The sequence below is a fragment of the Poecile atricapillus genome, chromosome 3 (genome assembly GCF_030490865.1).
Source record: "Poecile atricapillus isolate bPoeAtr1 chromosome 3, bPoeAtr1.hap1, whole genome shotgun sequence".
Lineage (NCBI taxonomy): Eukaryota > Metazoa > Chordata > Aves > Passeriformes > Paridae > Poecile > Poecile atricapillus.
In genome coordinates this window covers 6,542,040-6,556,109 of record NC_081251.1, presented here as the reverse complement: position 1 = coordinate 6,556,109, position 14,070 = coordinate 6,542,040, and the positions used below count along the sequence as shown (strand labels likewise).

At 41.4% G+C, this 14,070-nt stretch overlaps 1 protein-coding gene across 1 annotated transcript in view; it reads right to left on the bottom strand.

The window, feature by feature from the left end:
* Positions 1-14,070, bottom strand: part of CD2AP (CD2 associated protein) — a 76,906-nt gene extending 62,836 nt beyond the window's left edge. Inside the window, exon 1 of the mRNA XM_058836016.1 lies at positions 13,833-14,070. Coding sequence (XP_058691999.1) covers positions 13,833-13,836 — 4 coding nt within the window. The 5' untranslated portion in view covers positions 13,837-14,070. The remainder of the gene's footprint in view (positions 1-13,832) is intronic.

Here is a 14,070-nt window from a genome sequence, read left to right as displayed (position 1 = left end):
TGCTATAAAGATAGTTTTTAGGAAAAAAAAGACTGAAGTCAGAATAAACACCCACCACGGAGAAAACCAACAACAAGCAAACCGACAAATGGCAACAAAGCAACTTTGAAACTCTCGCAATATCCAATATCTCATGTAAGCCTTTACTTCCACACACTAGAGCAACAACAGCCCAGCTACTGTCAGCTTCCCACATTGATTAAGTACTATGAGCTTAAGGGGGGAAAAAACTGCATTGCAAGAAAGGAAGGAACAAGATGGTACAAAGGCAGTTCTGTTATTTTCCTGAAGTATGGGGTCTCACCACATTTTCTACTTTGTAATGATAATAGGTACCTTATTGCATCCTTTCAGTATCTACTTTTTCCCAAGGTCTGTAGTGACAGGACTGGGGGCACTGGTTCTAAACTAACAGAGAAGACATTTAGATTAGACTTCAGGAAGGAGCTCCTGCTCCTGCAGATGGTTAGACAGCACCTGGAGATGGCTGGGGATTGTACTGTCTGAGAGTTCATGATTCAGATGTCAGTGGCATAGCAGTAAGAAGATATTTTTGGGAGGAGTGTTTAGTAGCTGAAACTAATTTCAGTTTGGCCAACTTCTGCAGAATTTCCTGTCAGCTGTAAAAGTAAAATCACAAGTGTAAGTAAGAAACTTCTGTGAGTGATATGAGAGACCTTGTGGATTATAAGAAATCTGTGAAAGGTACAGAATGTCTCTGAAAAAGAACATGCTAATGACAGTGATTAGTTCATTTATTTGTATGGTCTATAAAGACAAAATATCGTAAAAGATATTTGTGCCTGAATCACAGGATAGCTTGGGTTGCAAGGGACCTTTAAAGATCATCAATGGGCAGGGACACTTTCCCCCAGACCTTAGTTGCTCCAAGCCGCATCAGCCTGGCCTTGAACACTTCGAGGGATAACACATCTGCAGCTTCTCTGAGCAGCCTGGGTCAGTGTCTTAAGTGACAAGGCAACTTAACTAAAGCTTCTTTTTCCTTTTTTTTCTGTCCACCCTGCAGTATCTGCTATTTTTCCTTACTTCTTTTGTAACTTGCTGCGTGCTGCATCACCCAGTTCTAGCACAAATATTTTCTGCTTAAAGCAACAATTCCTCTACATCCATAGCTTGCCTAAAAAAAAAAAAAAGGAAAATAAAAACAAAAATAGCAGTCTACCCTTGAGACAGTCTGAAGCCAGGAGATTTGGTTCTGTCAGCACAGAACTCGTCCATCTGGAAGCCGCCCTAGATCCGCCTGGCATTTTTAGATTGGGTAAGGCAATGGTGCATTCTCCAAGATATGACTCACCACGCATTTTTAATAAAAAGTTTGTGTTGAATTTTACAGCCCAGTAAGAATGCCTGAAATAATTAGGGAAACAAACAGTTGAAAACAGTTAAAAATGTAGGCTTTTCCTCCTAAATTATTTCAATTAATGAGAAACTTACTGCATTCTAACAGCAACCACCTCAAACGTCACTTTCTTGTGCTGGCTTGGGTGCAATTAGCAAGAGACTTTGAGAAGGAAACTAAACAGTATAGCAGAAACCCTGCCCTGAAAGACACAAACCACATATGCCTCATTTTCCTACTCCAGGCTCCTGTAATTTTCTGAAGTGCATTACAGCACTTAATACTGTATAAGATAAAATACAGCTGAAAATTGAACGTTTGTCAGTTTTCACTTACCTAAAGCAAATTGTCTTCACACATCCCCTCATAATTTTACAACTGTATTCTGTAGATGACAGGATGCCATGTAGATGGTAGACTTTCAACCAGATGGGAAGAAAAATGTTTTAAGAATACTCCACTGTAGATTTATCAACTCTACAAGTACCCCATCATGTTTCCTCCAATATTATCAGAAATACTTTCCTTAAAGTCAGTCATAAATTTAATAAATGTTACAATTGTGGATTTAATTTACCCCTTCACTTCCATAAGCAGAATTGCTGGGCTCTTCCATTTACAGCACAAGACTTTAAACAGGAAGTATTAGAATAAAACCTCAACCACCTCCAGCTATTTAATACCTTGTAAGGATAGAGGAGGTCAAAACGTTTCACCTGGGAAGTGACATGAAGCAGAAAGTGATGGTTTGTGCTACGTGCTATTTCCCTCAGTCTGAGCAGAGCTGAGAGCAAGAAAGCAGCCTGGAAATGAGAGGTGACACCCGCAGGAAAGGCAGCAAATGTCTCCACAAGCAGAAGTGAAAAAATGCTATTAATTCACAATGCAGAGAAAAACAGAGATCTTTGAGGTCACAGGGGAATGTATTTAAAAAAAAAAAACCACATTTTCTAATGCCATGACTCAGACATTGTTCCATATATAGATTTATGCCTCTTCCTCTGTTCCTTCCCTAAAGTTAATTTTATAACATCTATTTGGCAAAGCATTCAAGGTGAGTCACAAAACACTGAATTACAAATTCTGCTAAAACAAAGCCATGCCAAAAAGCACTGAAGAACAAAAGAATCATACCTCATTTATATTTTGTTCAAACCCAAAGCACCAAATTAAGCAGTGAAAGTACCATGAGGTCAACACCGTATTTATAGGTGCTCCCTTAAAGCCTTCACTAGATAATTAGCTCACAAGCAACAGAGCTTCAAGCTAACTTTTATCTAAGAACTCTTTTTACAAAGTCATTCCCTTGAAAAATAAAAAATTCTATTTGAAGTTTCCTTTCTTCTATCAGGACTCCACACTACTACAAAAGCTTCAGCTCCTCCTCCTCCAGATTTTTTTTCCAGGACTCTCCTAGCCAAAAAGGACATCATGATCATAGCCCCAGGTTATGAATTCAAGAGTTATGAAAACAGGAAAATTTCTGAAAGCCTCTCAGATTTAAATGAAAACTCCTTTTACACGCCAAAGAAATGCAGAAATGCTTTGATAGACAGCCTACAATTTGGCACATCTCTAATTCTGAATGACAATTAGTACTTGTGCAAACATGGCAAGAATCTGGCTTTGAAATAAATTTACAGGAACTTATAAGCATTATTTGGAGCATGCACAAAGTGTTCCCTTCATCTGTAAAAACAGACATGATGCAAGAGTCTGAATGGTCCCAGATTGGAATCTTGCAAAAACCACAAAGTATGCTTAGCATTACAACAGGAGCAAGTGTTTGTATCTGACTGCATGCTGTCAGGGCATACTAATTGTGACATAAAGTTCATTTACAATTTAGTGTGGACATTCTAGTCAAGACATACTGAACCTCTGAGGGAAAAGCACAGAAAGAAATTGTTATGGATTCTTACAAAAGTCAGTCAAAACAGCAAACATTCAAGGGCACCCTACAATCTCAATCAGACAGTTTTAAAGAAGGAAAAATTGTTTCATTTGGTCAATCATGTTCTAAAAGTTCAGAGATCAAGTCCTTTAAATACCTATTTTTACAGGTATTTAGAAGGATTGAAGTAATTCTTATTAATATCATTATTTCCATCTGCATGGTTTGTAACACTTCCATTCACAGGAAAACAGCATTTCAAAGGACTCTGGAGGTTATTTATTCCGAACTGGTCAGAGCAAGGTTAATGTCAAAGTCAAATCAGGTTGTTCAAGGCTTTGGCCAGCTAAATGTTACAAGTCTTGAAAGAGATAAAACAACCACCCCAAGCACCTTTTCTGATACTGTATCCTCATAATAATTTTTCCACATTATATTCAGTAGGAATTACCACTGTCCTAACCTTCAGGCATTGGTTCACAATTTTTCACTGTGCCTCCAAGGAGAGTAGGTTGTTCTCTCCAGGCTACACCTACTTCTTGCACACCATACTCACCACTCTCCCAACCACCCTCAACTCTCCAGTTCAATGGCATTCCCACTGCATTTGAGGGGAGAGAGGAGCAAAACTGGACACAGAATTTTAGAGACAGTCCTGTGCCAGGGAGTAGGGAACAACCACCGCCCATGACCTGCTGGCTACTATCCTGCTCGTGCCCCCTGGTAGACAGTAAGGTAGTCCATTACTACTGCAGCACATCAGTCATCCCCCACCACATTAACTGTGGAGTTTTTTTGCAGGTACTGGTCATAATCTTGACCATTTGAAGAAATCAGCAATATGCGAACATCCCTACCTGCCTGTCCTCCCGCTTCACTCCAAATAATTCTTCACCTGTACACCCATTTGGCTGAAACATGCCAGAAGAGCAGTACCTCTAAAATAAGAGCTCTATATTTTTTATTTTTAGGGTTTTTTGTAGAGCCAGCACTAAAGCACTCAAATCTCAGCCCTTCACAAGGAAAACACTTCAGGACTGCCCCAACACTTGCCCTTTTAACCTGATGGCTGGCTGATCACCAAATATGCAGCCTGGAAGCAGCTACAGCATGTGCTTCATCTTGCAGAGCTAATTGATAATAGCACCTTGATTGGTATTTGAAGAATTTGAGAAGGGATCAGAGGCCTTACCAGAGTTTATGGAAAGCAGCCTGGGCAAGGGATAGCAGTTGCTGCCATGAGGAGACAAAGCACCCAAGGCAAGTTCATAGAAAGCCAACTCTCACCTCAACTGTTCTCAACACAGTCACCTGAAAGAGTAGCTCGGATTTCAGAAACACATAGGAAACACTCTTGATTGTTCCCACATATTCACAGCTACAGGCATAATCCTGGGGACCCAGCTACATACACACAAAAAAAAGTGAAATCAGGAGAGAAGAGCCAGCAATACAACTTTGGCTTTTTCAAACACCAACGCCAGGATTCACCACTTCAGTTGCTGCTCAGAACTGAAAATCCAGGATACAGCAGCAAACAGCAGGATCCAGCAACTCGGTGTTGATGGGAAATCAGTACAGTCTCCTTGCTGCATGGAGATGGCAGGCTGTGTCTTATTCTACTGACAGCACATTTCCTGTTTCATAAACAGCTCTATTTCATCTGCTGTTCATCCAGCCTGAGGCTTTCTGTCTATCTAGCAGGGCAGGTTTGCTCCAACAACCTACATATTAGAAGCTATTTACATTATAATCCATACATGTGCCTTAGAGTTTTCTCTCAGTAAGGATGAAGCACTAAGACTGAAAGAGCAAGCTATTCCCACAAAATAAGCATCTAGTAAGGTGATGAGCACATGAAAACAAGAGGAAGCAATTTTATACACTCTTAATTGTGCTTTCACTTGACAACCTCACACTTAATTTATACATATAGCCCTACAGACACCATGATTTAAGAAATGCCTTCAAGCTCTCCTCAAGCTGCCAAGGGTATCACCTGAGGTTGTCTGCAACTCCCCTACCTCCTTGCACCGCATCCTTACTCAGATACTGGTAGGCTGTAAAAGCAGACCCTGTTATACTTAGGTTTCTTATCAAGCCCATGTGTCAGTATAATGGTTTTTATTATCATCTTCCACTTCACAGACAGTCTCCTTCCCTGTGCTGAAGGATGAGATGTATCTCCAGTAACCTGTGGGTCAGGCAAAGAAGACTTGTGTTTGATTTTAAAAAGCAAAACAGCAGAGTTCACGGTAATTTATCCTTAATTAAAAGGCTACATTCTGCTGTTTGCACTTTTCAAGAAAAACTGCTGCCTCCTTAACTACCACATATCCACGACAGCATGCCGTAACATTGGGATTAACATGGGATTAACATATTTGCTTTTATCCTCATAGCTTCAAAAGCCTTGCTCACCTCAGCACTTCCACTGCCCCACTTGCAGCACAGCATCTCATTCCACCTGGCTTCAGAACAGCACCAACTCAGCTGAACACAGCAAAAATGTTGTTTGGGACACTGGGGTTTCAAACAAAAAGCCCATGGCCCACCCTGCAGACATTCATGCCACTTGGAAATCCTGCTAATTTTGTCAAGTCTTATAGCAAAATCTCTTAAGAATATTCTTCACTTAACCTCTTAGGAAAGGGAAACAGGCTCTGCTTTCCAGGAACTGCTTTAGTCGCTTAGAGAGAGCAGAGTTTTACAGTGACTCCCAACAATCTGAGGCTAAAGGGGAGACCCTGCATGGTCTCTCTCTACTCATTCTCATTTTATTACCTCTTCCCTGTGCTGGTCCCACAGCTGTGTTGCTCCAGGGTGTGTCAGTCTAGTTTGCTGCCAAATCAGCCAGCTGGTTCTCTTCCAGCTGGATTCAACCATGGCCAGTGTCTTGAACTAGATCATTGGATGGACACATGATCATTAAACCTGCCAAAAGGGGAGATTAAAGAACACACTGATATCTGCATTATCCAGGGATTGACCATACCAAGAAATGATGGATTTAGCGTTCTCCTGGCAGTTTGGTCTAGCAATTAATGACTTTCCTGACAGAAACATTTAGATGTTAAAATGATTGCAAATAGCAATGTGATTTACCTCAAGTTTTAGACAGGCTTATTCTACTTAATGTTGCATTTACTAGTTTATGATAGTGCTACACAAGCCAAACTCCATAAAAGCATTTAAGTGATGGGAAGGTTGCAAGTCCAGCCCACCTGCAAAAATCAGGATACAGAAGAACAGATGCATATTTTTACATATTGTGCTCAGTCCTCTTCTTGAGACATACACATTATTGAGAACCAAAACCAACACCTACATAAATACAAAAGGCATCTCAGTAACAGGTTCTAGCTGCTTAGAAACTATTTTCTCTTTAAAGATATTATTAAATCAATAAATAAATTGCAAATTAGAGTTACAGCTTAAAAACAATATTTAATGGCTGGCTTAAAATGGATTGCTAGGGATAAAAATACCCCTTTAAAGATACAGAAAAAGAATGCTGTGAAATAAGTTTGGTGGATCATGAACACTTAGGAAAAACAATTAATACAGACAGAAGAAACTTCTGAAATCTTAGCGTAGATCTAGTGTAAAGTAACTGCAGGTTAAAATGGAAAAGGAAAAATACTCCACAGTCTCTGACTCCAGGAATTCAGTCCCCTCCACTCTCTCACCCGGAGGTAAGGATGCAGCCAGAGTGAGGCCATCCAGCTTGCTGCTGTGATGGCAAAGCTGGCACAGGGGTTTGTCCCCACCAGCCAGCTCATCAGCTCCCAGCAGGGCTCACAGCCAGGGCAAACCAGATACAGGCACCGCACAGCTCGGGCCCCTTCCGGCAGCCGCCTGGAGTTATCTCTGAAGCACAGCCTGGAACTGCACCCACCACGTGACTTTGGGACAGGGGAGATTATATGCAAAGCAGCCTTAAAACAAATCTCTTCATAGCTCAAGGTACAAGTTCAGAGTTAAGTGATGAGATTCTCCTTCACTTCATGAAACCATGGTTTTATTTCTTCAAGCAGCAAAGATGGATACTCTTCTCTCCAAGTGCCAAAGATGCATTGAGAAGAAACAACTAGAAACATTCTGACAAGTTTGCTTTTAAATATTTCCTGAAAAATGAAGAAACAGTGCAACTTGGGGAAATAAAACCACACTAAGAGGAATGAAGGTATACTGCTATGTTACCAATTAAGCCACAATTGAACTGAAGAGCCAAAACTGAAGACAAACAATTTCTATAGGGGCCAAGTTGACAACTGCTGAAAGTGTACTGCAGCTGGTATCAGTGTCAGTAGCATCCTCATCCTCCTCCTGCAGCCATGAGCTCAGTCTCAGTTTTTGAACAGCCAGCCTGGCTGAAAGCTGACTCAGGAAGACAGGGAAATTTCAGATTATTTGGTTTATACAAGCAAGGGAAGAGGACAATGCTCATCAGCCAGAGGTAAGCAAAGGCTCAGACTTAACTTCAGTGCCAGCTTAAAAAGACCAAACTATATCCACAGTCAAAAACATTTGACAATAGCCAACCACTTAGAAATTTTATCAAAGAAGCACAAACTGATGACATAAGTCTTCTTTAAATAGTAAGGCAAGTTTCCAGGAACTCTAGTAAAACTGCCTTATTTAAAATTAAAGTAAAAAATCATTAATAACTCCCATCCACAAAAATCTATTCACAGTTGCTGCAGAAGCAAAAATAATGAGATTGCCTAGTACTGCTTAATTCCAAAACCATTTGCCTGTAAATGACAAAAAGTTATCATGTTTACAGTGATTTACTTACTGTTAAGAAACAGTGCAATCTTAAATCATTTAAATAATTTAAAGCAACACTTTATCTAGTTAAAACAATGAAAGCAATAACATTGAGTTCTTTAACAATAATGTTAAGTTTAAACTCAATTTGCAATCACAAAGCTCTTCAGCACTAAGTGCAGAGCAGCTACAACCCTCACCTGTAACACCACAGGTCAGCACTGTGCAAACTGCTGAAATTAAAGAAAAATGCTTCATTTTTTTAATTATTCAAAATATTATATTCTAATTTATTCTGTTGAAAGCAATCCTGGCCTAATACAGATTTTACAGAATGTTCTGAGTTGGAAGGGACCCACAAGGACCATGGAGTCCAGCTCTTAAATAAATGACCCATACAGGGACTAAACTCATAACCTTGGTGTTTTCAGCACCAGGCTCTGATGAGCTGAGCCAATCTCAGGGTCATGAGCATATTATAGGCAATAAATATTCCTTTTAAAAAAGTGAACTTTAATATTCTAAATTACCTCATATTATACTCTCTACAGTGAACATCACCCTGAAAGTGGAAAGACTTAACTCATTTGGCAGACAGACACATACTGTGGTTTTTCCTTCAGTCTGATTTAGGACTCTGGCTAGACTTAAATTTTTGTTCAAAAATATCTACAATGTATCGTTTCTGAAAAAGAAGTATTTAATACCGATTGTATTGGAAGAAAGTCAATTCTACATGGAAGTAATGAAGCAAAACACAATCCCACCCAAAAACTCTTGTTGGCATTATTCAGAGAAAGTAAATAGCAGTGCTGGTGAAATGAAGTCTTAAATTTATGCTGGGAAACAGGGAATAATTTAGGGTAAAAGGAAACTTATTAATGTGCCAAGAGTTCGGACCAGAAAAGAGGCAGCTGGAAAGGCAGTTTTAGTGCTTCAGTCCTGCTGTCACCAGTGCACCAGGACAGCCATGGGTGATGCTCAAGCAGGGTTATATTTCCACCACCACTGCATTGGAGAAATCTGTTTCTCACCACCCCACATCCAAAGTAAGGGACAGCAAAGGCTCAGGCATCACCTCCACCGAACACATTTTAGATCATTAGTATATTCACAGCTCAGAGCAGAAACAAAAAGTAACATCATGGAAATTAAAAGTATCAGGAAAGAAAAAGCAGAATGGAATTTAGCTACCTTACAAAATACAGGATGCCGGTTTAAAAAAAGACAAACAAATACCAACTTCAAAAGGAGTAGAAGAAAAAAGTTAAACACCTGCCAAGGACTAGAGACACATTTTAAGTGCCCAGGTAGCAATCACAGCTGCTAAAAATTGCTACACCCCAGACCCACTAGCAACAAATTTCACCTGATTGACCCACCAATTCTGTCAAGATGATTTTAGTCACTTTAAGCATTTTCATTGCTCCTCTTTCCTAACAAATTATTTTTATCAAGCCAGGTTGAGGAACTACCAGACCAGCAGTCATATGTAACAGCATCTCCAGGGAAGCACAATGAACGAGAAGAGCAGAGCTGTGACAGCCAGAGTGGGACAGAGCAGGCAGCCGCCTCACTCAGCCCCACACAGCACAGCGTGCCCAACCACACACTTCCTGTGTTTACGCAATAAAAACCCACTCAGGGAAAAAAAAACAAGCACAGGCAGATAATGGAGAAAGCCAGTGAAGGTGATAATTCAAGGGCAAGGTCCTACCTAGCTGAAATTAAAGCTCTTAAGAACTGCTAGAAAAAAGAAACTGCAAGAAGAAACCAAGACAGCAAATATAACTGCACCCCTACATGAAGGTAATTCTTAAAGAACATGAAAAATTCTTTTCAACAAGATGAAAACACAATCAATACTAAAATAACTATCCAGTAAAGGTGACCAGCACCTGGAATGATGGGCACATGACAAAACTAGATGAAGGAACTCTCAGTATGAAGCCACCAAATAATCACCCACCATTTCTCAAAAATACAAAGGAGTCTGGCAGAACAAGGAGCAGTTTTGGGGCAAAAAAAACCTCACACTGAAAGGCTGTATTTCCCCCATGCATTCCTATATATGTTAAACAAGGACTCCCACTGTCACAGACAGTGGTGGTTGGCAAAAACCACAGGGGTTTTTTGAGCCCCTTAGGGAGGGACAACCACGGACTTGAACCAGCTATAAAAAGCGATCTGGTGAAACCACAAACACCTCTGAGAAAGTTCATAAATCACTAACTGCCAGACCAGGGGTTTTATTAAAAGAAAAAAAAAAAAAAAAAAAAAAAAAAGAAAGAAACTTTCCATAACAAACCTGCTTCACCTATCCTTTTCCTCCCTACCTGTCTCCACAGTCAGGACTCTCAGCACAGCAGTTCTTAACTTCTTGGGGGAAAAAACCCAAAAAACAAAAACCAGAAAAGGCAGCAGCTGAGCCGACAGAATCTCTAGCACCTTTTGATGCAATTTCTACTCTGTCTTGACACAAAGTCAGGATCTTACTTCAATTTGGTTTCCCAGTAGCTTAGGCAAGTAACTTCCAGTCAATTTTACATCACACTCCCATATGGTTTTGTCTACAATAAAGAAAATGGTAGTGAGAAACCAGTTTGCTGATCACCACAAGTACAGCTGGTCAACATCAGGCTCATCAAGTACCTGAGTACAGAAGGGTTTAACAACTTGAACTTCTGATTGTCACTTTACAATAAAGTCTGACTGAAGCTCAACTGCACATCCCACCTTACACATTTCTTGGTAAAAATACCAGCAGCAGGACTCTTCATCTATGCTATCCCATTTGTTTGGGGCTGTATGGAGTAGATTTTTGGTTTCTGGTGGGGGCATTATTCTGTAAGGGTTTTTTGTTTGTTTTTTAATTGAAGAACAAATCCTGAAGTAATGTTAAAGAGGTTCTTGGAATACTACTGGTGAATACCGAAACTGTCACAGTCTCCATGACAATATGTTAAAAGTATTAAGTCTGCTTACAAAAACCTTCTAGATTGTTTTTGTTGCCAACATGAAGTTAGGAAAAGGCATCACACAAGTTTAATGTTCAATGAACTTACCAACAATATATATACTTACTCTGTTGGCAATGAAGAAGTCTATGTGGCTTCTTAAAGCATTCCAAAATTATAATTTTTTCTGAAGATCACATGCAGAAAATTCAAATATACTAACTATACTAATAAATATACTAATATATAACCACAAATCAAAGTCTGCACAAATTTTTTGGAAGCAAAAAGTTGGGGGCATGCATATAGCTAAGAAGATACTGACAGATGTTCAGTGGATTGCAGTATTCTACTGTGGCAATTTATCAGCTGCTTCTGGAATATTTCCTCCCTAGTTATAAAGCTATATGACAATTAGCTGGAAGCTAATCTCTCCAAGTTACTATCAACCCAAGACAGCAAAAGACAATTCAATCAAATAAAGCCTTTTCTACCTAGAACATCTGAATATATTTTTTCCTTTTAATCTGCTTATCAATCTGGTGCAGAAGGCAGAGAATTATAATGACAGGGCTCAAGGATGTCACTGGACATTACCAATAACTTTATATGGTCTTGTGTGTGTCACCTCTGATCACATCCCCCTCCCCATCCTTCAGACACCTGAATGACATACGCTCTTGAAAAATTAATTTCCAGCTACCAGAAGAACATGAAAGAACTTGTTTCCAAGACATTCTGTACTTCTGCCCTTCTCTTTTTGGTTCCTCCAGAGTCATACTGGCTGTTCTTACTTCATAAATCTCAAAAAGCCTTGAGTTCACCAAAGATACCTCAACACTCCCCTCTAAGCTATCTCTCATATGTAAAACCTCTTCCACAAGTTGACATAGAAGACAATCTATTATCAGGAGCCAGCTCTACCATGACGCCAGTAATAAAATAATCAACTAATGTATTCTGAAGGTAAATTGTGAGGCAACTACTAATTACAGTGAGTACAGAGCAAGTTACAGTTACTTCTTTTTCCACTCTTATTTTTAGTGATGTTCTATTGTACATTCCTTTTGACCACATGAAAGAAATACTTGGAAATCTGAATAAAGGACAAGACCTTCAGAGAAAATCTGTTTAAAAGGCTCTGGGATTATCATACAATTCTTTCTAGAGCTTGGCCACCATCCTGGCAGGAACTGCTCTGTAACTCCACATACATACAAATTGTTATGGTAACAAATAACCCACACAACAGCAATACTTGACAATGTGTGCACCCGCTCACTTCACTCATATCTAGAACAGTAATAACATGCTCATTATGGTCATCAGAAGAGGATTTCCTTTAGAAAAGGAAACTTAAGGACAAAAATACATAAAACCATGTCACAGAATAATCATATACAATCATAAACTGGACTCAGCCCTTACACAGTATTCCTAACTATACTAATTGAGTATACTAAGGATTTTAATAACCCAAACCTACCATATGTCAATCCTGAGGTATTTGTCATTTCAGCATTACAGCCTGAGTTCAATACATTTAATTAGCACACTAAGTCTTTATGCTTTAGGAACTACCATCACAGGCCACTACAATGACCTGGGCAGACATTTCTCACTTGCAAATGAAACAATGCAGCCCGAAAAGAAATGAAGAGCAAATCTACCTATTCTGAATAATCACAGAAAGCCTCGAAAAGTGAGATGTTTGGTTTCTCCCAGAATTTAAAACACTAATTTAATTTTATATTTTCATATTTCATTTAAAATGACTTAAAGTCTGCTTTGACTCCATAAGAGAGCTTCCACTGAGATGAACACACAGAAAGCCTATCTTGATAATCAGCAAAACACCAGCCAGGAGGAGTGCTTCTTGCTACACAACTGCACGTTTGATCTGCAAACCGTGCACTTCTTCATTTTCATGCACAACAGGGAGGCAGAAAAGCTATCCAAAACCCAGGTATCCTTCCACTTCAAAAGCTTTACTCCCGTTCTGACGGAGCATGTTTGCACACAACAGCATAAGCACACAGGGCACTGAAGCCGCTGCCACCCTCCAGGATTACACCGGTGTTACACAGCACAGCAGGGTGGAAGCACCAGAGACAGACAAAATGATCCGCGCACCTCTTTCGACTCCAGCGAGGTCCAAAGTCCCTATAAAAGGGAAGTCGCTATAAGCAGAGGGGTCTCAAGAACGGTGTCCAAGTCACTCGTTCATACTTCCCTATACCGACGCTTACACTAAAAATTAGATCCATCACAACTTACTGTTCCCAGTGTGAACCTGAACTGGCACATCCTGAACACAGGAACGCTCCCAGTAGTTCTACGCTCCCTCTCTTTAAAATACAGTGAGTGCTTCTCGCCTTGGTGGGGAAATGAGCGAAGACGTAGTTCAAATTGACGTTCAGTGGAAAAAAAAATTTACAAAAAAGGCGAAAGAGCTGGATTTAACCAGAAAAAGTTTTATGCTTCACCAAGCCACTCGTCCAAGCAGCACCAGGCACTGCTGTACACCTCACTCTCCCCACCGAAACCCACGGGACTCCCCGCGCCTCCTCCCAGCCCGGGCCCCTCCGCAGCCCCCGGGACCGGCCGGGCGGGACGGAGCGGCCCTGGCCTCTCCAGGAGGGAGCGCTCACCGAGCACCTGCCGCACTCGCCGGCCCGGCAACTCCTCCACCGGCCCCTGCGTACCGGCACCGCTCCCGCCACGGGCACCTCGGGGGCTCCCCGGGGCTCGCGGGTCCGAGCCCTCTCCTCAAACAAAGGACGGCGAAGGCGCCCCCGAAGAAGTGGGAAGAGGGAGCTGGTCCTGCCGCCCTCCCCGCCGCACTCACCCATACTGCGCCCGCCCGCCCAGGCTCGGCGGAGCGGCTCCGGGTCCCGCCGACGCGCTCAAACCGGACACTGCGGCTCCATCCGTGGCGCTACAGGCGTGGAAGGGGCGGCTCCAAGCCGCAGGCGGCCCGGAGCAGAGGGGCCGCTCGCCCGTCTCGTCCCGCCGCTCCTGCCGCCGCCTCAGCCGAACTCGGGCACCGGCGGCTCCGCCCCGCCCACGGCGGGGGGCGCCAAGTC